General features: G+C 37.9%; 1 protein-coding gene across 2 annotated transcripts in view; it reads right to left on the bottom strand.

The window, feature by feature from the left end:
- DTNA (dystrobrevin alpha) overlaps positions 1–24,127 on the bottom strand; it is a 154,785-nt gene that overhangs the window by 11,865 nt on the left and 118,793 nt on the right. For both annotated transcript variants that reach the window (XM_032223035.1, XM_032223036.1), the window contains 3 exons: positions 19,928–20,034; positions 19,021–19,134; positions 17,677–17,773 (listed from right to left, as the gene is read on the bottom strand). In XM_032223035.1, the coding sequence (XP_032078926.1) occupies positions 17,677–17,773; positions 19,021–19,134; positions 19,928–20,034 (318 nt within the window). The remainder of the gene's footprint in view (positions 1–17,676; positions 17,774–19,020; positions 19,135–19,927; positions 20,035–24,127) is intronic.

Raw genomic sequence — 24,127 nt, 5'->3', positions numbered from 1 at the left:
GGGGGGGGGGAAGGAAGCCATGAGTGATTCAGGATGAAGTAGAAGAAGATACTTCTATCCCACCATCTCCAATTATTTCTCTGCTTGAGAAAATAATCAGAATATGCCCATGCTGGATAGTGTTACCATCCTGATAGAAAATGAATGGATCAATATGCTGTCAGTTCCTAGAATCAAAAATACATACGCTAAAACAGAAATGATCAGAAATACAGGGAAAAGAGATTGGTGACCTTGCCCAGAGTCCTAAAGATCACATTGACATATTAATTTAAATTGTCCCAGCTGAAATGGCAAAAATGTATTTCTTTTTAATGTTTTCTTTTTCCAGTTGCCTGAAAGTGAAACAACAAAAAACAAAAAGACAAATCAAGTAGTAATTATGTTTTTCTTTCCCCTTAGTCACCTGGCAGCAGCAATGGAGAAAACTGTTGACCACACTGTTGAGTCATGACAGAAGAGCTATTGAATTCTTTGGCTTATGTTATGTTAGAACTTAGAGGTAAAGTAATAAAACTGATAAAGTAAGTAAAGTTGCCATAGGAATGTTTTTATTACTTTCCATGGAACTGAGTGTTTCTATGCCATCAATTGTCCCATATCTTGTGTTTGTGAGAATGGAAATTTTGCAGTCTCATGACCTCTGAACTAAAAAGCAGGCAATGCTCTATTCCATGTATCCTACTCCATACAGATGGGAGATATTCTGTTATATATTGGACAGAAATCAGAATCCAGTCTAGAAATTACCATTATCCTATAACCATAACCCCTAACCCTTTTTAATTTAGTTTAATCAAATTCATATAACAATTACTTGTTTCCTTATCATGCAAACACATTTAATGTGTTTTCCTCTGTATCTTATTCATATTATATGTAGGCAATTTAATCAGACAAATGTTTTACTAAGAAAAAGTTTCATCCCCCCATACTTAATACATTTATTTATTTATTTATTTATTTATTTATTTATTTATTTATTTATTTATTTATTTATTTATTTAGCGTATGGCAAATACGGTTAACTGTTTTTTTTGTCTTTGGTATATAGCTCCCTCTGCTGGAACCTAGGATAACTCATAATACAGAATTTTGTAATCAGTAACCTACACAAAATAACTTTTAATAATTCTGAAATGCTTAGGGAACATCATTTTATGAATACATGACATAATAATACACCATTTTCAATTATTATTATTATACAATTGTATCACAGCGGCCAGTTGTTTCGCCGGATTTGGCATTGGTTACTAGTCGGGCCCCACCCAGGGGCCTAGGATGTTGTAACGTATTTTCGTAATATGCGTGCAGATCCAAGCAGTGCGGCTTTTTGCATTTGACTGATGGTGATTTTGTCAATTTTTAACTGTTTTAAATGTAATTCCAGTGCTTTTGGAATAGCACCCAGTGTGCCAATTACCACTGGAATTACCACTGCTGGTTTGTGCCATAGTCGTTGAATTTCGATTTTTAAGTCCTGGTATTTTGCGATTTTTTCATGTTCCTTCTCGGCGACCCTGCTATCACGTGGTATTGCAATATCTATGATTGTAACCTTGTTTTTCTCAACCAGTGTGATGTCTGGTATATTATGCGCCAGTATTTTGTCTGTTTGTATGCGAAAATCCGACAAGATCTTGACCATCTGATTTTCGGTGACTTTTTCAGGCTGATGTTCCCACCAGTTTGTTGCTGTTTTAATATTATAATTTTTGCACAAATTCCAATGGATCATTTGTGCCACCTGATTTTCAGGGCAGGTACAGTCTATCAGTATCACCACGTGGATGTAAACTGTAGTGCATTGTCATTAGTTTCCTGGTTTTTCGGTCCAAAATGTCCAAATCAGCTTGTGTCCAGTTAACTATACCAGTTGTGTATCTTATAACTGGTATTGCCCAGGTATTTATGGCCTTGATTATATTTCCACCATTCAATTTAGATTTCAAAATTTTCCTAACTCTGTTGGTGTACTCTCGCCTGACAATAGCTTTTACTTCTCCATGCTTGATGTTATCCAACTGCAGAATGCCTAAGTATTTGTAGGCTTCATTTTTGTTGCATTTAATTAGTTGGCCATTGGGCATTTCAATTCCCTCACATGCAGTGATTTTGCCTCTTTTTATGGATACAGTGGCGCATTTTTCCATGCCAAACTGCATTGAAATATCGGTGCTGAATACTCGGACTGTGTTTGTCAATGATTGGATTTCTATTTCTGACTTTCCATAGAGTTTCAAATCATCCATATATAGTAAATGCGAAATTTTTTCAGCTTCTTTGGCTGTTTGGTAGCCTAATTTCATTTTTTTTAAGATTACTGATAGTGGGATCATTGCGATGATGAAGAGAAGAGGTGAAAGTGAATCACCCTGGAAAATTCCTCGCTTGATATTAACCATTCCGTAGATCTCATTCCCTACTGCTAACTCAGTTCTCCATTGTTTCATCGCCTTTTCAGTAAAGGATGTAATATTTTTGCTAATGCCAGTTGTTTCTAAGCATTTTATGATCCAACTATGTGGCAGTGAGTCAAATGCCTTTTTGTAATCAATCCAGACCATATTCAAGTTCGTTTTTCTGTTCTTACAATTTTTTAATATCATTTTATCAATTAGGAGTTGATCTTTTGTGCCCCTGCTCCTTCTTTTGTTGACTTTTTGCTCTACTGGCAAGATGTTGTTTGTTTCCAAATAATCAATCAATTATTATTATTATTATTATTATTATTATTATTATTATTATTATTATTATTATTATTGCTTGTTGCACAGTCTATGTAGTTGACTGCGATGAACCATAATAACTGAAAAATTATTTGTTAATTGGAAGAACAATGGCCAATACTTGAAAGCTATAGAAGAAAAGCCGATTTAAAAAAATCCCACGTGGATTTAATTAATATCAGGAATGTTAAAAAAAGAAACTGAAGGCTTTATTTTAGCAGCTCAAAAAGACTGCATGAATATGCAACAAACAACAGCAAATGTCATCTTTGTAGTAAAAAGTATGAAACAATTGACCATTTGCAGCAAAACTTTACAGACTACAAGTGATGTCATGACTGAATTGCTAGAATTATTCACTGGAAACTTTGCTAGAGATTTGGATTTGAATGTAGTAGACACTTCTGGGGCCATCAAGTTGAAAAGGTTTTGGAAAATGAGCAGGTTAAGATTTTATGAGACTTTAAGAGCCAAACAAGCAGGCATCTTGTTCATAGCATGCCTAATATTACAGTTACTAAACAGAAGAAAGTCTAATAGAATTTGCTATTACAGGTAATGCTAGGATTGAGGAAAAACATATGAAATATTGTAATTTTGCAGCTCGAACTTGAAAACGTATGGAAAAATAAATCTGTTGTTATATTAATCATGATTGTAGCCTTTAAAGTTATACCAAAAGAATTTTCTCAATATATGGAAATATTGAGCACCCCTCAAAAAACTCCACCCTGCTTGAAATTGTCCATATTCTTAGATGCTACTTTAATAATTCTTAGGTCCTTGGTTAGGACTTGAATTATTACGTTTCCATCAGTGTAAATCTAACTGTAGATTACTCACACATAATAATATCATATACCATGTAAATGTATTGATACATAATTTACGTACCATGTTTTATACATAATTCACATATACTATGTAATATAATATAAAACCTCTGTAATGTTATAAATGTTTGTCCTCCAAAAGAGTGTGCAAATATGGATAAAATAGATGTTTATCACAACATGTGTAACTGACATAAAACCTTCTTACTGTTGATTTTTTCATATACTTTTGTGAATTAGTATTAGTGCTTGCAAAGAGGCACGTTTAAAGACACAGAGAAGAGAGTTTTGTATTGCAATTGACTAGAAACAGTTAAAGAAATGAATGTGTTTTATATCTGTGAAAGTGATGCTGCTATTGCAGTCTTGGAAGGATTTTCTTCCAACCGGATTTCCCAACTGTCATGGACACTGGAGGAGAATGCTAAGACGTGTAACATTAACCCATGCAGAATATCAAGGCTGGGGAAAGCTGCTATGAGGGTAATATATATCTACAAACAACTCTACAATATTGAAATGCACATATAAATGGAACACCATTTATTTGCCATTTGATTTTTGCCGCCAATAGTTGTATGTAAGATGTATTCAGGGCAGGTTATAGTGAAATGTTGCTGAACACCTGTTCTTACATGTATCAAAGTGAAATAAAGAATGGGTTAGCTTTATTCTTCCTGTAATAGGGTATTATAGCAAGAGCACTTAAACTTATACACCGCTTCACAGTGCTTTACAGCCCAATCTAAATGGTTTATAGAGTCAGCATATTGCCCACAACAATCTGGGACCTCGGAAGGATGGAAGGCTGAGTCAACCTTGAGTCTGGTGAGATTCAATCTGCCAAATTGCAGATCAGCAGAAGTAGCCTGCAGCCAACACTCCAGAAGACCGGCTTAAGATACAGAAGGATCTTGACAAACCTGAACATTGGGCACTATCTAATAAAATGAAATTCAGTGGTGAAGAGAGTAAGGTTCTACATTTAGGCAAGAAAAACGAAATGCACCGGAACAGTATAGGTGGTACCTTGCTCAATAGTAGTAACTGTGAGAGGGATCTTGGAGTCCTAATGGACAACCATTTAAATATGAGCCAGCAGTGTGCAACAGCTGCCAAAAAAGTCAACACAGTTCTAGGCTACATAAACAGAGGGATAGAATCAAGATGACGAGAAGTGTTAATACCACTATATAATGCCTTGGTAAGGCCACACTTGGCATACTGAATTCAGTTTTGGTTGACATGATGTAGAAAAGATGTGGAGACTAGAAAGAGTGCAGAGAAGAGCAACCAAGATGATTAGGGGACTGGAGACTAAAACATATGAAAAACTATTGCAGGAACTGGGTATGTCTCGTTTAATGAAAAGAAGGACTAGGGGAGACATGATAGCAGTGTTCCAATATCTCAGAGGTTGCCACAAAGAAGAGGGAGTCCAAGGCACCTGAGGGTAGAACAAGAAGTCAAACTATTCTCCAAGGCACCTGAGGATAGAACAAGAAGCAATGGGTGGAAACTAACCAAGGAGAGAAGCAACTTAGAACTGAGGAGAAATTTCCTGACAGTTAGAACGATTAATCAGTGAAACAGCTTGCCTCCAGAAGTTGTGAATGCCCCAACACTGGAAGTCTTTAAGAAGATGTTGGATAGCCATTTGTCTGGAACGGTATAGGGTTTCCTGCCTAGGCAGGGGGTTGGACTAGAAGATCTCCAAGGTCCCTTCCAACTCTGCTATTGTATTTGTATTGTATTACGTACTGCAATCTAACCACTGTGCCACTGCAGCTCCTAGGTATTAGGGTACTACTGTATTTTTCCATGTATAAGATGCTCCCATATTTCATATAGTTTTTTGCATCACAGGAACAACAGAGGTGAAACTTAGAGTGGCAATGCAATACAGGAAACAACTACAATTGAGAGGAATGATAGAGCTGCATAAAAGATAGAGGCTCATCCAGCATGTGTGGTCTTCTGCTCAGGCCTCCTATGTATAAGATGCATCTCAATTTTCAAGTAAATATTTTAAAGAAAAAGTATCAGAAAAATTTGGTATCTGCTTTTTCTTCCAGTTCTACTACTTTTGTTGGCTGGATGTTGTTGCTAAATGCCAGGTCTGTTGTGAACAAAGCTCCCCTCGTCCAGGATTTAATATTGGACGAGGAGGCAGACCTGGCATGTATAACCGAAACCTGGCTGGGCCAAGAGGGAGGAGTCCCCCTCTCAGAAATGTGCCCAGATGGGTTCCAGGTGCTGCACCAACCGTGACACCAAAAAAGGGGTGGGGGAGTGGCAGTTATCGTCCAAAGGTCATTAGTTCCTCGCAGGATCCCTGCCCCAGAGATTGTGGGGTGTGAGTCTCTCCTCTTGAAGTTGGACCTAGGGGTTCAATTGGGCTTGCTGTTGATGTACCTGCCTCCCAGCTGTGTCACGACAGCCCTATCTGTGCTGCTAGAGGCAATAGCCAGGTTGGCGGTGGAGTTCCCCAGACTAATGGTACTGGGGGACTTTAATCTACCGTCTCTTGGTGAACACTCTGATGGGGCACAGGAGTTCATGGCTTCCATGACAACCATGGACTTGACCCAAGTAGTTCAGGGTCCAACTCATAGAGCAGGACACACGCTCGACCTTGTATTTCTCTCGGGGCAGTGGAGACGTGATCTTGAGTTAAGGGGAATAGATACCTCGCCCTTGTCATGGTCAGATCACTCCTTGCTGAGGCTTGACTTTAGGACACTACTCCCCCATTGCAGGGAGGTGGAGCCGATTAAGTGGTTCCGCTCCAGGAGCCTGATGGACCCAGAGGGAGCTTGGAGAGATACCTGACTCCCTTGTCCGCAATCCGACCGAGTCTTTGGTCGCTGCCTGGAATGTTGCGGCACTGGATCGGATTGCGCCTTTGAGGCCTCTCCGTGGCAGCAGCTCCAGGAGGGAACCTTGGTTTACCGAGGAACTTCGGGAAATGAAGCGCCAAAAGAGAAGCCTAGAACGACGCTGGAGGGCTAGTAACTCTGAATCTAATCGAGCACTATTAAGAGCCTTTATTAGGACTTACCTAGTGGTGATACAGGCGGCAAAATGTACACATTTTCCGGCTCTTATTGCATCCGCGGAATCTCGCCCAGCTGCCCTGTTTAGGGTGACCCACTCCCTCCTGAAAGGTGAGGAGGCGGGGGAACCCCTGCAGGGAAGAGCTGAGGTGTTTGTTCAGTTTCTGTTGGATAAAATCACTCAGATTCGGACAGACCTGGACTCCGCTTGGGAAGTACCAGCCGAGATGCCGAGGGTTAGTCTTAATCGGATTTCCTGGGATGAATTTGAACTTGTCACCCCTGAGGAAGTGGACAAGGCCATGGGAGCTATGAGTGCCTCCACCTGTTTACTGAACCCATGCCCCTCCTGGTTGGTTTTGACCAGCAGAAAGGTGACACGAAGCTGGCTCCAGACGATTACTTTTTTGAACAGAACTTTTTTATTTTTTCTTTGAAAAAAAAACACAAATATGTCATTTGTCAATCATTAAAACATTGAAGTACAATTTTTTTTGTTGTGTGTACCCCTCCCTCCCTCCACCCCCCCACCCCCCTCCTCCTTCCCCCCCCCCGACTTCCCAGAACCCGTACCCGGTATGGATTTTTAACTAACACAGTCTAAAATCTATTGAGAAAAAAGAAATAAAGAAATTAATGACATTCTAGATTGACCTTAGCTTCTTCTTACTGAACTGACTTTTAACAGTTTAAATCATTTCTGATCTTAAGCATAGGCTAACTGGAATTTCTTAGTCCCGTATTTATTTTGTATATAGTCAATCCATTTTTTCCAGTCTCGTTTATATCTCTCATTTGAATGATCTTTGAGATATGCCGATATTTTAGCCATTTCCGCTAAGTTTGTTACTTTCAATGTCCATTCTTGGATTGTAGGCAAGTCTTCCTTCTTCCAATATTGCGCCACCAACAGTCTTGCTGCAGTTATCAGGTGCAAAGTCAAATTGGTCTCTACCACTGTAAAGTCAGTACATATACCTAGTAAAAATAACTGAGGACTAAACTTTATCCTTCTTTTAAAAACATTTTGCATGACCCACCATATTTTTATCCAAAATGCCTTAACCTTTTGGCAAGTCCACCATATATGATAATATGTAGCATCGAGAGAACCACACCTCCAACATTTAGGCTGTACATTCGGATACATAGAAGCCAACTTTTTAGGATCTAAATGCCATCTATAGAACATCTTGTAAAAATTTTCTCTCAGATTTTGAGCTTGTGTAAATTTCACATTTCTTACCCAGATTCTTTCCCATGTATCCAACATTATTGGTTCCTCAATATTTTGAGCCCATTTTATCATACAATCTTTAACTAATTCTGTTTCTGAATCCATCTGTATTAATACATTATATATCCTCTTTATATGCATTAAGCTTTGATCTCTTATTTGTTTAAACAGATTATCCTCAACTTGAATAAAACCAATTTTTTGATCTATTTTCCACCTAGCCTGTAATTGCCCATACTGGAACCATGTTTGAACTACCTTGTCCTCTTTTAATACCTCTAAAGATTTTAATTGTAATACCCCCCTTTCCGAGGTAAGAAGCTGTCTGTAAGTAATTCTGTCCTGTTTTTGTGCTGTATTCATATTTTCAATTGCGTGTCTAGGAATTGCCCACATGGGTATCTTGTCATTTAATTTATATTGGTATTTCTTCCAGACCCGCAATAAAGCATTTCTTAAAATATGACTTTTAAAGTTCTTATCCAATTTTTTGTTGAATAACAGGTAAGCATGCCAACCAAATAGCAGATCGTGTCCCTCTATGTTCAATATTCTATCATTGGTTAAGTGAATCCAATCACTAATTACAGATAATGCCACTGCATCATAATATAGTTTTAAATTAGGTAGTTTCAATCCTCCTCTCTCACGTGCATCTTGCATTATTTTCATCTTTACCCTCGGCTTCTTTCCTGCCCACACAAATTTGTTAATACCCTTCTGCCATTCTAAAAGGTTCGCATCTTTTTTTAGTATAGGTAACATTTGGAAGAGAAATAAAAATTTTGGTAGAATGTTCATTTTCACTGCCGCTATCCTACCCAGCAAAGATAGGTGCAATTTCTCCCATTTTTTCATCTCTGTCTGTATGCTATGCCAAAGTGGTTCATAATTATGCTTATATAATTTCCCATTTGAAGTTAAAATGTTAACTCCAAGATATTTGACTTTTTTAACTACCTCACATCCTAGCATCACTCCTAATACTTCCTTTTGTTTAATATTCATATTTATAGCTAATATTTTGGTTTTTCCTAAGTTTATTTTAAAGCCCGACACTTGACCATATTGATTAATCATATTCATTAAAACCATACTGGATTCCTGCGGTTGTTCCAATATTATAACCAAATCATCTGCAAAAGCGCGGACTCTATATTCTTGCTGCCTAATCTTGATCCCTTTTAAACCATCCAAGCCCCGTATTTTATTCAACAATACTTCCAAAGTTATAATAAACAATAATGGGGACAAAGGACAGCCCTGTCTTGTACCTTTTCCAATTTGAAAAGAGTCTGTTAGACTTCCATTGACTATGATTTGTGCTGTTTGCTGTTGGTATATTGCTTTAATTGACTGTAAAAAATTATCTCCTATCTGCATTTTTTGCAGTATCATCAACAGAAATTGCCAGTTAACTCGATCAAAGGCCTTCTCAGCATCCAAAAATATAAACGCAGCAGGGATCTGGTTGTTCTTTCCCAAATATTCTAATGCATTAATAATTAATCTAACATTACTTTTCATCTGTCTCCCTTGTATAAAACCTGTTTGGTCCGTATGTATCAATTGTTGAATGACCAACATTAACCTGTTTGCTAATATTTTAGTAAAAATTTTATAATCTACATTCAGTAATGAAATAGGTCTATAATTTTTGGGTTGAGTAGTATCTTGATCTTCTTTGGGTATCAAAGATATAAACGCTGTCTTCCAAGATGGAGGGACTTTACCTTCCGTTTGAATCATATTAAATAATTCTCTAAGAGGTTCTACCATTTCTAACTGTAAGTTTTTATAGTAAACCGCTGTCAAGCCATCTGTACCTGGTGCTTTCCCTGACTTTAATTGCTTAATTACCTGCAGGATTTCCCCCGAGGTTATTGGTTGATTCAATTTTTGCCTGTGTTCTTCTCTAACTGAAGGTATTTTCTCTTTGTCTAAATATTTGTCTATGTCTAAACCATTAATTTTATCCCCTTTATACAGTTCTGTAAAAAATTCCCAGAAAGCCTTTTGAATCTCTTCCTGTTGAAACACCTCCTTCCCTCTATAAATCAGTTTAGATATATTTCGAGTTTTCCTTTTTTTCCTAATCTGATAAGCTAACCATCTGCCAGGTTTGTTTGCATTACAAAAAGTATTGTGTTTTGCATATAATAGATTAGTAGCCACCTGGTCAGAGATCAACATGTCAAATTGAGATTTTAATATGTTAATAGCTTCCTTAACCTTTGTATCGTCTGGGTTCATTGTTAACTCCAGCTCTTTTCTCTTAATTTCCTCTTCCAGTTCTGTTCGTTTTAACCCTTGCTTATTTCTATGTGTTTTATTTATATTCATCAAAACTCCTCTCATATACGCTTTGCTTGCGTCCCATACAAATTCCATAGATGTACCCTTATTCATATTCAAAACAAAATATTCAGATAATAATTTTTTACAATCATTAATATACTTTTCATATCTAAATAAGTTTTCATTCAATCTCCAAGACCTTCTTGCCTGCACTACCCTTCCCAACTCCATCCAAACTGGGTTATGGTCCGAAAGGATCCTAGCTGCAATCTTTGTTTTCTTGACCCTAGAAAGCAAATCATTAGTGGTTAGAATAAAATCAATCCTTGAGAGGGATTGATGCCTGTCCGAGAAGAAAGTGAAGTCACATTCCTCTGCATTTCTTTCTCGCCAAATATCTCTCAATTCAAAATCATCCATAATGTCAAAGAAAGATTTGGGTAACTTTGCTCGCATCTTGGTATTTAGGCGGGGAATCTTCTTATCTTTCTTAGTGTCTATCACTCCATTCCAGTCACCCAATAGTATACAGGAACTATAGTCCCATTGTACTAATTTAGCATGAAGATTTCTATAGAATCTATCTTGCTGTTGATTGGGAGCATAAATTCCCAAAAGTAATGTCTTTTTCCCTTCTAAGATTAAGTCTAAAGCAATATATCTTCCGAAGGGATCTGCTTCTATTAATTCAGCTTTCATGTCTTTTCTTAAGTATACAACTATACCATTCTTCTTTTCCATAGCAGAAGCTACAAAATGTTGACCAAGTTTTGAGTTGATCAAATATTTTTGATCAGTTGATTTGATATGAGTTTCTTGCAAACAAATTACATCGTTCTTAAACTGTTTGAGATAATGAAATATTTTCTTCCTCTTCTGTGGAGAGTTCAGTCCGTTGACATTCCATGTTAAAATCTTAGTTGTCATCTTTGGTTGGTTGAAGCATTTTTAGAGCTTCCTGCACGGCCTGTTTAACCTTAGGTCTAGCTCCTCCCATTGCTTCCAGATTTGTTGTTGTAGATCCTTGATCGATGGCCGATGATTGTTGATGCTGTTGCTTTTTAGCTTGTTTCTCCATACGTCTAGTAGTCATGCGGCTAGGTCTTGGTTCCATAGCACCTTGCACTTCTAGAGAAGAGAAATGCTCCATCTTGTCTGGTGGTTGTGTAGTTTGCTGTCTATCCTGTCCTTCTTGTGGTCTTTCTCTAGGTCCAGATGGTGCAGGGTGTCCGGCCTTCAATATATTATAATAAAAATCTCGGGCTTTCCATACAGAGTTGAGGCGGTATCTTTGCTTATCAAATGTAAATATGATGCCAAATGGTGCATCCCATCTATACTGTATCTGACGATTTCTGAGTTCTTCGACCAAAAAAGTGTAGTCCCTCCTGGCTCTTAACATTTGAGGTGGTATCTCTTTCAAAACAGCCAGGTCTTGACCGCCAATTTGAAGCTTAGTATTATAAGATGCTTGCAGTACCATATTTCTAAACTCTCTTGTAGTAAAATATATAACGATGTCTCGAGGAAGCTGCTTCTGCTTTGCCAGCCAGGAGTTAACGCGGTAAGCTTTGTCAATTCGCCAGTCTTGATTGATCCCTGGTCTTCCCATCAGGCGGTCAAAAGCTTCCGATAGGATCTGTTTCAGGTTCTCCTGTTTCTCCTCACGCAGCCCCCTTACTCTTAATGCGAACTCCATTTGTCGGTACTGTATCATAATAATTTCTTTTTCAGCTTTTTCCACTTTTTGTTCCACCACCTCTGTTTTCAATGTCAAGTTAGCATTGGCATCATTAAGAACCTCTAGAGTATCTTCCACTCCAGAAATATGTTCTGTTAATAAAGTTACAAGTCTCAGCATGTCGTCTCTAATTTTATCAATCTTAGCATCAAATTTCTCATACAGCTCCTGTTTAAGTCCATTTATTTCACTTTTAATTTCTTCTTTCATTTCTTTCATTTCCTCTTTTCTCTCCTGCTTTACCACCTCTCTATTATCTCTAAACTTATCTTCCATTTTAATTGTCTGTGCATTGAGAGCCTCGCTTAGATTACTCAGGAAAAATTCTTTCGTTAACACATCCCCAGCAGGGGGTGTAGGAAGCGGAGGCTGCAGCTTTGTGCCAGGCACTGAGGATGTGCCCCTGGAAGTAGAGGGTGACGATTTCAAGTTAGTATTTGGTTTTGAAGCCATTTCAAAATTTATCTGCCTGTAGTTAATAAAACTCTATTGCCTGAATTGGCAGCTTTAAGTAAAGAGGCTTTTATTTTGAAGTTTAAGGCTTGGCAAAACTTTCAGTGAGTAAACATTGTAACAAGACCATTCAGCAGATTCATCACCATTTAACTTCCAAATAAGCAAGGTTAATGAAGGAGTAAAATTCTTCTATTGTGAAACCAAAACAAATGATAAGCAATCTCTTTTGTTTTGAATTTTTGTGAGAGTTAGCAAAAAGTGTTCGTTATTACCGGAGAGGCCAGCCTGCTCGGCGCCATTTTAGAAGCCTCTGAGTAAATAATTTTTCGGAGGAGAAAAAGAAAAGAAGCTAAAATGTTGATAAGCAATTATTGTCCACAGTAAACGGATCCAGCTCGTGATAAGAATAAATCAAACAAAGCTTAGAGCAGAGTGGGAGAGACCTACTTTGTCCTGCACAAGGCAGTTTGAAGTTCCCAGCACGGATAGCCGTTCTGCCTTGGGCTAGCCCCCCTTTCCTGCAAGCACAAAAGCTGCAAAAATCGAAGAGCATTTGCCAGCAAAACAGTTTCTTCTTTCCTTCTTGCCTGAAGGATAAGAAAACCTGATAAGACGTCAGATGGAAGATCCTCTAAACAGGTACGTAGCCAGGAATTCGGAGGCAGCTGATTTTTTGCTGCCTCCACCAGTAGGCTCCTCCCAGGAAGTCCGCTCCAGACGATTACTAACGCATCTTTGCAGGAAGGGTCTTTCCCGCAACCATTAAAAGAAGCAGTGGTAAGACCCCTCCTCAAGAAGCCTTCCCTGGACCCAGGTATTTTGAAAATCTATCGTCCTGTCTCCAACCTTCCTTTTGTGGGGAAGGTTGTTGAGAAGGTGGTGGTGCTTCAACTCCGATGGACCTTGAATGAAGCGGATTATCTAGACTCCTTTCAGTCCGGTTTCAGGACTGGGTACAGCATGGAGACCGCTTTGGTCGCGCTGACCGATGATCTCTGGCGGGCCAGGGATAGAGGACATTCCTCTATCCTGGTGCTTCTTGACCTCTCAGCGGCCTTCAATATCATCGACCATGGTATCCTTCTGCGACGCCTGGAGGAGGTGGGAGTGAGATGCACCATTTTGCGGTGGTTCTCCTCCTACCTCTTGGACAGGTCGCAGTCGGTGTTGGTTGGGGGGCAAAGGTCAACCCCTAGGCCCCTCAAATGTGGTGTGCCACAGGGTTCGGTCTTGTCCCCCCTCCTATTTAACATCTACATGAAGCCGCTGGGTGAGATCATGCGACAGCACGGGGTAAAGTACCACCAATATGCAGATGATACACAACTGTATCTTTCTGCCCCGTGCCAGCTTAGTGTAGTGGTGGACGTGATGTGCCGATGCCTGGAAGCTGTTAGGATCTGGATGGGGGTGAACAAACTTGTGCTCAATCCCAATAAGACTGAGTGGCTTTGGATGTTGCCCCCGAAGGACAGCCTAGACAGTCCATCCTTAACTCTGGGGTGTGTGTGTGTGAAAAGTTACACCCCTCAGAGAGGGCCTGCAATTTGGGGGTCCTCCTGGAGTTGCAGCTGACACTAGAACATCATCTGTCGGCTGTGACCAGGGGGGCCTTTGCCCAATTGCAGCCCTACTTGGATCGGGAGGCACTTCAAACGGTCACTTATGCACTTGTCACCTCAAGGCTGGATTACTGCAATGCGCTCTACATGGGGCTGCCCTTGAAAAGCATTCGGAGACTGCAGTTAGTCCAGAATGCGGCCGTGCGAGCGATATTGGGTGTACACGTTACACCTGTCCTCCGCGAGCTGCACTGGCTACCAATTGTTCTCCGAACGCAATTCAAGGTGTTCGTTATTACCTTCAAAGCCATACATGGCTCAGGGCCAATGTACCTTCGAGACTGCCTACTGCCACATACCTCCCAGCGGCCAGTAAGATCCCACAGATTGCGCCTCCTTCAGATGCTGTCAGTCAGACAGTGTCGGCTGGTGGGCCCCTGGAGGAGAGCCTTCTCTGTGGCTGCTCCAACTCTGTGGAATCAGCTACCCCCAGAGATCCGGACCATATCCACTCTCATGGCCTTCAGGAAAGCTGTTAAAACTTGGCTGTTCCAGCAGGCCTGGGGCTGTTGACCTCATTGTTGAGGTCCAGACCCGATTGGAATGAATGCAACTGGTTTTGTGATTTTAAACTGTCTTTCTTTTCTTCTTGTTTTTTTTCCTTCTCTTTTTCTTTTTTCTTTTTTTTGTAAGCCACCCGGAGTCCTTCGGGATTGGGCGGCATATAAATTTTAATAATAAATAAATAAATAAATAAATAAATAAATAAATAAATAAATAATGTTTATTATGATTAGCTCGTTGGATATTCTTGTGAAAGAGGTTATAGATAATTTAAACCAAACAAAATAAAAACCAAGTGTTGCCAGCTACATCATGACTGTATCTATATGAATTGATATTGTTATCATATGATCCATAATAGGCAGGAGTTACATCTTAAAGGACAACTCCCTCTTATGATATCAATGATGGGGTTGATACTGGACTAGCTAGTTAAAACATACAAGATCATTAAGAAAGGGAGATTCAGGGAATTTTCCATGTTTCTGGAACACAATTTTTGAACTTGAAAGTGTTCAAAAGCACTACGGAGTGCAAAACACCTCACCATAGCAATTGAATCATTCTGAGTTTAAATTAATATACATTTCAAGATGCTCTATAATGCTACATGCTTAAACAGAATAAATTAAAGAAAGTAAAACAGTATCATACTGACCTTAATACATATGTTTATGAAACTGATTCTACTTTTCCCAATTATTTTACTCCAAAAAACTTCAACAATGCAATTCTTTTACACCTTTTTGTCATATTAAGCATTAACAAGGGTTCTTTGCTCCAAAATACATTTTGCCAAAATTTAATAAGAAGCAGATATTGACATAACAGTGACTCGGTGCTACTAGTTTGCCTTTTGTCAGTGAGCGATTATGCCTTCAATTGCTCTGAACTGAAAATCAAAGTTCAGCTTTGTTATAATGAGAAACCTCTCACAGTACCTCTTGACCAGTTATTATGCTACAGTTTAGTAAATCCATGGAGTTAGTTATTCACTAATATTAATATATTTACAAAAGACATGCAAATTGTGTCTTAACAGAAAAAAAAACCTTTTTAAATCTCTGTTTGACATTTTTCTTGAATTATTAGCCTGCATGCATTCTTTGAACTGAAGAATGTGAACTAAATGTTATACCAGATGGGACTGTGCCTGATTCTGTAAAACTCTTATTGCCTTACTTTTTAGGAGTGATTTATTTGGAGAAATAAAATCAAGCACATCAAGTATATTTATTAGCAACCTGACTATTCCTGCACTATAAGATTCATATACTACTATGGCTTGTAAAGGGTTGTTACTGTTTAATGATGAAGTGCTTTTAAGTCAGTAGAAAGCCATGAAGATCTCTTACATTTTTAGCAACATCTCATAATTAGATGATTGAATATAGTACTTTAATTCCTTAGATAAATGGTTAAAGGCATGCAATATAGTGTTGTTTAATTGTCCACAGCAGTATACACATTTTATGTATGTGGATTTACAGCATACATTTGGATCATAACAACACTCCCTATGTGTTAGTGACATTGACAAGCTAAACAACTTACTCCCTGCTTCAATTCTTCTTCCTAAAGAAAAATGGGATGATCATGAATTAGATTATTCTAAAAAAGAAGTTAACTGCAGTGCAATAAAATATGGGTTCACCGACAAAAGGGCGACCGACAAAAGCACGCCCGACTAAACCGTGATGACAAAACTGCGAGTTCTAAACCGCACCGACGAATGAGCGCTGAAGCGCGCTGACAACAGCGCGCCGACAGAAACGCGCTGTGAACCTAATCCTAAACCTAACCCTAAACCTAACCCTAAACCTAACCCTAAACCTAACCCTAAACCTAACCCTAAACCTAACCCTAAACCTAATCCTAACCCTAACCCTAAACCTAACCCTAAAATTAACCCCGAACCTAACCCTTACCTTAACTTAAATCGCGCTTCTGTCAGCGTGCTGTTGTTGACGCGCTGTTGTGGGCGCGTTGATGACGTCGCGTTTTTGTTGCTGCGTTTTTGTTGCCGCGTTTTAGTAGAGCGCGCATTTGTCGGGTCACGCAAAATATGAGCTATTGCCAGCAACAGTGTGCAACTCTCACAATTTTGGGAGGAAGTGGTAATATAAATATTAACATAAAAGATTAATAAATATTATCAATGCCTTCATGCCCCGTTGGCAAAGTTATTAAACAGCTTTTTTTTTTTTGTCTTGAGCCATATTATTTTAGGGGAGAAAAGTTTGCAGTTGCATGCTTGGGGCATAACATAAAGCTACTACTTTGGGCCAGGTCCTTTTCCTCATCAACTTCCCCTTACTCCTCTTTAACTTTTCATCTCTTTAATCATTTCTTTCTTACTTAGCAGACTCCAAGGGAAGGGACAGGTTTTTTTCCTGCTAGTTGTATGGGCTGATTCCTTTCAAACAGCTCTGAAAATTAGGCTGAAGTCTTTTAGATGCACATTTCCATTCTTCAAATACCTATTTGACTATTTTCGGAACCAGTATTCCGGATTCAGTGTTTATGCCCTAGTAGCATTTATGTTTTCAATTTTTTCCTAAAAATTCACAATGACACAATTAATATAAGATGCAGGAAAACTGCATCAGTAGTCATTTCACCGAACAATTGCTGTGATTCTATTCTGAGAGTACCAGGATCAAACCCTCCTCATCTTCACAGTTTATCTCTGGTAAGTCAAGGAGGGCTTTTGCCAGGTTAGGCCAGGTCTAAAATGTCATATTTTCAAGAATTCCAAATAATTACACATCACAACTTTCCCAGCTTATTTTCTTCTCAAGAGCATTAATACTTTTATATTAATCATTATTCAGATTACTTGTGCTGAAAAGATTGACAAAAGACATAAATTAGATTCTTAACAGCACTTACTATCTTCAAGGAGGTAATTCTTTATTTGCAGAAAAAGACCACCAAATAAACTCAATTCAGGCTGTTTTTATGGTAACAATCGAGCTGCAAGTCACAGAGTAGTAAGGTAATGCAATAATATGATTTTCATTTAGAAAACAGAAGCAAATGATTGCTGTAGCAAGCGAGGAACATATCTGACCACAAACCTTTCTGCCTATCTGTAGAATGAGTAGAATGAAAATAATGATACTATAATAAAATTGTACTTTTTAATTGCAATTTTATAGACCTATTTTGCTTAATAAAGTGCTGGAACATTTTACCTTGAGTAGTTTCATGAGGCCTTCTAACTGAACCATGAGTTCTCTTCGGCTTTCCTGAAGAGCTGACATTCTCTGTTCCAACTCGTCTTTCCTCTGTCTAAACAACAAGCAGTGAAGATGAAAGCAGTGCATAAACAAGGAGCAGAAAGTCTGCATTTGCATCAGAGGTATATGACAATCTGAATATAAGAACTGTACTTGATTTCCTATGTGGATGGATCTTCCAAACCTAGACATGAACTGCCGGGAACAACAGCAATAATTCTCTATTCATAAACATGTCAGCATGCTTTACTTTTACCATTTCTCTGACAGTATAGAGTGCCTTAGGGGGCCTTTATTAATTTTTTCTCCACAAAAATAACTCTGCAAAATGGATTTGATGCAAAGCCATCCAGTGAGCAAGAACTGTGTCTCCTTAGGCTGTCTAACATTTTAATCGTACTATATAGTCTTGCACTGGTTCTATGTCCATTTTAAACTGGATGTTAAACTATGCATATTTCTTTTGGCTCTTTGAACAGAACAACTGGTTTTATTCAACCTTGGTGATAAAGTAAGGATAACTCTTATTTGTATTCAAAACGTTAACGAAAGTAGCCCTACAAAGGGATGTGTGCTTTCATTGGAATATTAAAATAATGAACACTCTTGCTTGTTTAAAAATTATTATTATTTCTCACCCAAAAAGACAGTCTTACATGGAATTAAACAAAACAGACAAGAGGTGTTGTGCTAAATGTGACATACACTATATTGCCAAAAGTATTCGCTCACCCATCCAAATAATCAGAATCAGGTGTTCCAATCACTTCCATGGCCACAGGTGTATAAAATCAAGTACCTAGGGATGCAGACTGTTTTTACAAACATTTGTGAAAGAATGGGTCGCTCTCAGGAGCTCAGTGAATCCCAGCGTGGAACTGTGATAGGATGCCACCTGTGCAACAAATCCAGTCGTAAAATTTCCTCCCTCCTAAATATTCCACAGTCAACTGTCATCTGTATTATAAGAACGTGGAAGTCTTTGGGAATGACAGCAACTCAGCCACGAAGTGGTAGGCCACGTAAACTCGTCCAACATCAGTGTGTGACCTCACAAATGCGCTTCTGGAAGAATGGTCAAAAATTCCCATAAGCACACTCCTAAACCTTGTGGATAGCCTTCCCAGAAGAGTTGAAGCTGTTATAGCTGCAAAGGGTGGACCAACATCATATTGAACCCTATGGATTAGGAATGGGATGTCACTTACAGTAAGTTCATATGCGAGTAAAGGCAGGTGAGCAAATACTTTTGGCAATGTAGAGTATCTCTACCTCCCCATATCTCATTCGCATATTTACCTCAGGAGGCGAAGCTCTGCCAGGAGTGTAGGGTTTTGTGCTGCCTTTTCTGGGGTAGTCTGAGATGCCTGCTCATGTTCAAGCCGCAGCCTGTGAATCTCTTGTAAGATTTCCCTGGCATAGGAAGAGAGAATTTTTTTTAAAAAAAATGATAAGTATGATTTTTTTAATGATAAAAGTTGTTTAACGCAGATCATTGCAAATAATGTCAACTAATTTGAGATATTTATGAATAATCTTCTGGATCTTAGTGAGCAAATCATAGCACCCAGAGACGCTTTTAAATGTTTAAAGCTGCTCTTCTGACAACCAATCCTTTGCCCTCCATCTGGGAACTCTTCAAAAATTGCCACAGAGGTAATTCAAGAAGTTGCTGCCTGAGACCAACACTGCAAAAATTGATCAGAACTAGGGCTATCAATCACCAGCACACACATTAGAACGACTGAGAATTCTCTCTAGTCACTTTGCAAGGCTGAAAAATTAACTATTATAAGATAAAAATGGCTGGCTACATTCCTAATATGGCACTAGATCTCATGGTTTCTAAATTGGTGCCTTAACCACTATAGTAAACTGGTTATATTGTAATATTAGCACATTATTTCTCCTTCAACCCTGCTATTTTCTTTCTTTCTCTTGCCTTATTAAACCATGTATTTTCTGAAGAAAAGGGACGACAGATTTCTATCACTAAAATCTTAAAATGTATATTTTAAAATATTAACTCTGTAATAATGTCATGACAAAGAAAAGAAGTAAACTCTTCTGTATGATGGTCACTTGTAATATATCTGTGGGTTTCCTTATATGCAATATTGTGAATTTTGCCTTGATACCAACTATACATGCAATATGTTTTATCCACAGACATACATTTGGCTTAATGTAGGTTTTGGGACTTTACCTGTTCTTATTTTCAAGTTCTGCAATAAGCTGTCGTTGTTGCTTATTTGCATCAATAGAGAATGAAATATCTGGAGTGCCTCTTTGTTGTGGTTGCTGTTGTGGCTGCTGTAAAACAGATCGAACTTATTATCACATATATGCAAATGAATATATTAAAAGGAAGAAAATTGTAGTTTTGTCCCTTAGTATATCTAAGTATATTGTCCATAAGCATAACGTCATAGCTAAGTTCCTGGTTTCAAAATTCACTTTAGCTGAGATTTCACACTATATATTTAACAAATATATAATTTCTCTCATTTCACCTCTATGGTAACATAGATGATAATAACCTTGCTTGTAATTTAGAATGTAACTGTAAGAACTGGCAAATTTTAATAGAAATCTTATTCATCTACAATAAGGGTAGAACTAGAGTGTTTCCATAGAGATTGTGAGCTAAATAAAACATTTTAGTATTTAATAGCAATAACAATAGCATTTAGACTTATATACCACTTCACAGTGCTTTACAGACCTCTCTAAGCGGTTTACAGAGTCAGCATATTGCCCTCAACAATCTGGGTCCTCAGTTTACCAACTTCAGAAGGATGAAAGGCTGAGTCAACCTTGAGCTTGTTGAGATTTAAACTGCCAAATTACAGTCAGCTGGCAGTCAGCAGAAATAGCCTGTAGTACTGCATTCTAACCACTGTGCCACCGCGGCTCTTTAAGTCTGTGTGAAGGAGCCTTTTGTTTTATAAAGCAGTGAAATGGTGGACAGAAAAATTAAAACACAACAGACAATAGTCTGCTTTAAACTGTAATTCTATGTATTTGTAAGTGGATATAATAGGCACATATTTGTAAGTGGATATAATAGGCACATCCAACCAAATAAACCTCTAGAGGTCCCTGAATTGTAACCTACAGTTTTCTTTCACTATTGAATTGAATTGATTTGATTTCTATGCCACCCAATCCCGAAGGACGCTGGGCGGCTTACAGAAATAAAAAGAAATTAAAGGAACTTAAAAACAATAGGATACACAAAGTTAAAAAGGAACGCAACAAACACCCAATCAGAAGGCCTGCCGGAAAAGCCAGGTTTTAATGGCTTTGTGAAAGGCCATGAGAGTGGGGAGGGCCCGGATCTCTGGGGGCAGCTCATTCCATATGGCCGGAGCGGCAACAGAGAAGGCCCTGCTCCTAGGCGCCGCCAGCTGGCATTGTTCTGCTGAAGGCACCCGGAGAAGGTCTGCTGACTAAATTCTTGGCCAGATACAACTGCTTCCTCTTGAGAGTAAATAGTCAAGAAGAAGAGTGCTAGAGTAGCTGGAAATGGTATGAGAAAAAGGTGTCAGCTTCAAATATAAGTTAAAGCTACCTCTGCTGACTTGGCTGGGGTAGAGCAAGTAAGTGGAGATTCTTATAATTTTATTAAACTCAGGGGAATATACTTTTGAGAAGAAATCTATATGATTGTAGGTAATGAAGAATCTATATATAGGTAATTCAGAAAATTAAGAATTAGAAAGCAAGAAGAGAAACTCAACCTATGGCAAGTGGTCAAGTAGAGTTTATTAAGTTATATTCAGTTAGAATTTGTTTTTCTTTCTGGCCAGTACAATCCAATTGGAAATGGAAAAAGTGGAATATGGAAAGGGGAACTAGATGGATGGGAACCCTACCCTAGATGGCAAGAATAGAAGAAGAAAAATAAAAGAACTTAGGGACTTAAAGGGAGAAATTTTATTAGTAACACCATCAATAACAACACTGACAATTAAAGACAAGGAAAAAGAAGAAGGGCATCAAAATTACGTGAGAGAATTAATAAACAATGAGTTGCAAAGAAGAGTCCATACAAACTTGATTAAGGAGACAATTAGAGGACTGATGCCACAAATGGCAGAAGACATGAGACTGTTTCGCTACTGGAAAGACACAGGCTGATAGATGAAAATGTTTAATTTAAAACTAGTTGGACTTAGTGAAATTTAGAGACAATAGATATAGTTAAATAAACAATTGAAAATGATAATAATGTAGACATATGTGTTGGTATAACAAGTAGTAATTGGATATGAATATTGAATGGTAGCTATGAAAGGAAGATGAGAAATGGTTTGGTTACATATAAAGATTAATAAAAAGTAACTAAATTATGATAATGGATATAGTCAAATAAAGGAGAGATAATGATAACAATGTATATATAGGTATTGGTACAACATGGGGAAATTGGATGTAAATTGTAAACAGTGATTTGGAAAGGAAGATTAGAAACCTTTGCTACTAAAAGTTATTGATGTTTAGCTAGAATAGGCCATAAGGAATAGTGTTATTGGGATACTAGAAATAGCAAATGAGATGCCAGTATGTGGTTATGTCTTGAGTTTTGGTATGTTTTATGATGAAGGACGTTTAAACAATTATAGTCAAATGAGAATGGGGGTAGGATGATGGGAATATGTACAAATATATTTGATTTAAAATACTAGAATTAATATGAATCATGGGTGACTGTGAAAGAAACCACAAAATTTTTTTGTAACCAACTAATACACTTTCTACAGTATGTAAAGAAAGAGGATTTTTTGTGTTGTGTCTGTTTTGAAAAATAAAAATAAAAAAAACTTTTAATTAAAAAAATGATTTTCTATGATACTGCCAATTGCTAGTTGCACAGTTAACACTTTACTGAGGGATAATTATACATAGTACGTAATATTTCTTCTGTTGCTGAAGGGGAGGAAAAAGCAACAAAAATTACCAGAAGCAGATTTCTGGCTTTTCCCCCTCAAAGAAAAACAATTTGGTGAAACCAAATCTCTCATAGACGGGGTACAAAGTTGTTGCAGTTGCAGTTGCCTTATATTATAATCTATTTAGTGATCTGTGGCTTCTTTTGATTTTATAGGCTTGAAATTAAATCTTAAGGAATAGCATCTTAAGGGAACCTTCGATAATGCTTCTAAATAAGAAAGCACAGGCAAATAAGATACATACACAATGATTCAAGCGTGCATAGTAGACACCTACATGCACATTCCTCTACCCTAAAAAGATTCAAAAATATCACAAAAATTGAAAGAAATTAATTAAATCTGAGGGAATGACCAGAAGCCTCTTTGAGAACTAAAGTAAGTTTTTAGAAATTGGAAAACAAATTTCACTATAGTATTAGGTAATCACCCATTGCCTAATGTTATCAAATGAGTTGCTGTATAATCAATAACTTGCTTGTGGCAAGAATTTATTCTGCACATTGCATGGGTGACTATCTAATGTTCTTTGTTTACATGAGATACAATATATATTATATTGATTCAAGGCTTTCCAAACCAACTCCAAACCTTAACAATAAAGTACAGATCATTTTTCTGAGGCACACAAAAAACTAAGGTATCTTCAATATGTATCAGAGAAATTTCAAAGCACACAGGGGTGAAAGAAGAAGAAAGCCCACCTGCTCATTGAAGGCCCTTTTACCCTAAAGCTACATTGTTGGGTGAGCTTCTCCCTTTGTTGTCCCTGCAATATCAAATCTACAAAGCTCTTAGTTTATACTTAGAAATTGCATCTGCTTCAATGGGCACCTCCCAAAGCTATCATTTGGGTTTTTTCTTTAAGATGAGAAGTCTGTTTTCTAATACTACAAAGAAATTAAGTGAATGAAGCTTGGTGCCCTCTCAAACCCTTGAAAGAAAAAAGAAGCAAAGACAAATAACCTCAAAAGCCCAGCCTTAGCAACACCAGAGACTGTGCGCAAAGCAAGAAACCAGATTTTTTTTAAATCTCACAGAAGACTTTTAATAGGACAATTTGTTTTGATTTTTAGAATTTGCTAGCTCTTATTAATATTGTTATTACTACTAATAATTGTCATTTGTTTATTTTACATATAAATTCATACCCTGTTTTAAAGAGCAAAAATACAATTTGAAAAACAATGCTAAAACAACAAAACACTGAATAATGAAATAACGTAACTTAAAATGCTTAAAAAATTACATCTGTAAGACACTGAAGGGCCTAAATATTTTCCACAAGCAGAAACTAAGAATGTGAAGTATATACTCTGTTTCTCCAAAAATAAGATCTCCCCGGATAATAAGCCCAATCAGGCTTTTGAGCGCATGCGCTAAAATAAGCCCTCCACGAAAATATTGCAACACAGCAACAGCCATGAGGTGACTACACTCTGCCTCCTGCA

Source organism: Thamnophis elegans, chromosome 8 (genome assembly GCF_009769535.1).
Source record: "Thamnophis elegans isolate rThaEle1 chromosome 8, rThaEle1.pri, whole genome shotgun sequence".
Lineage (NCBI taxonomy): Eukaryota > Metazoa > Chordata > Lepidosauria > Squamata > Colubridae > Thamnophis > Thamnophis elegans.
Note: the sequence above shows the minus strand (reverse complement) of the source record. Positions and strands in the feature narration are given on the sequence as shown.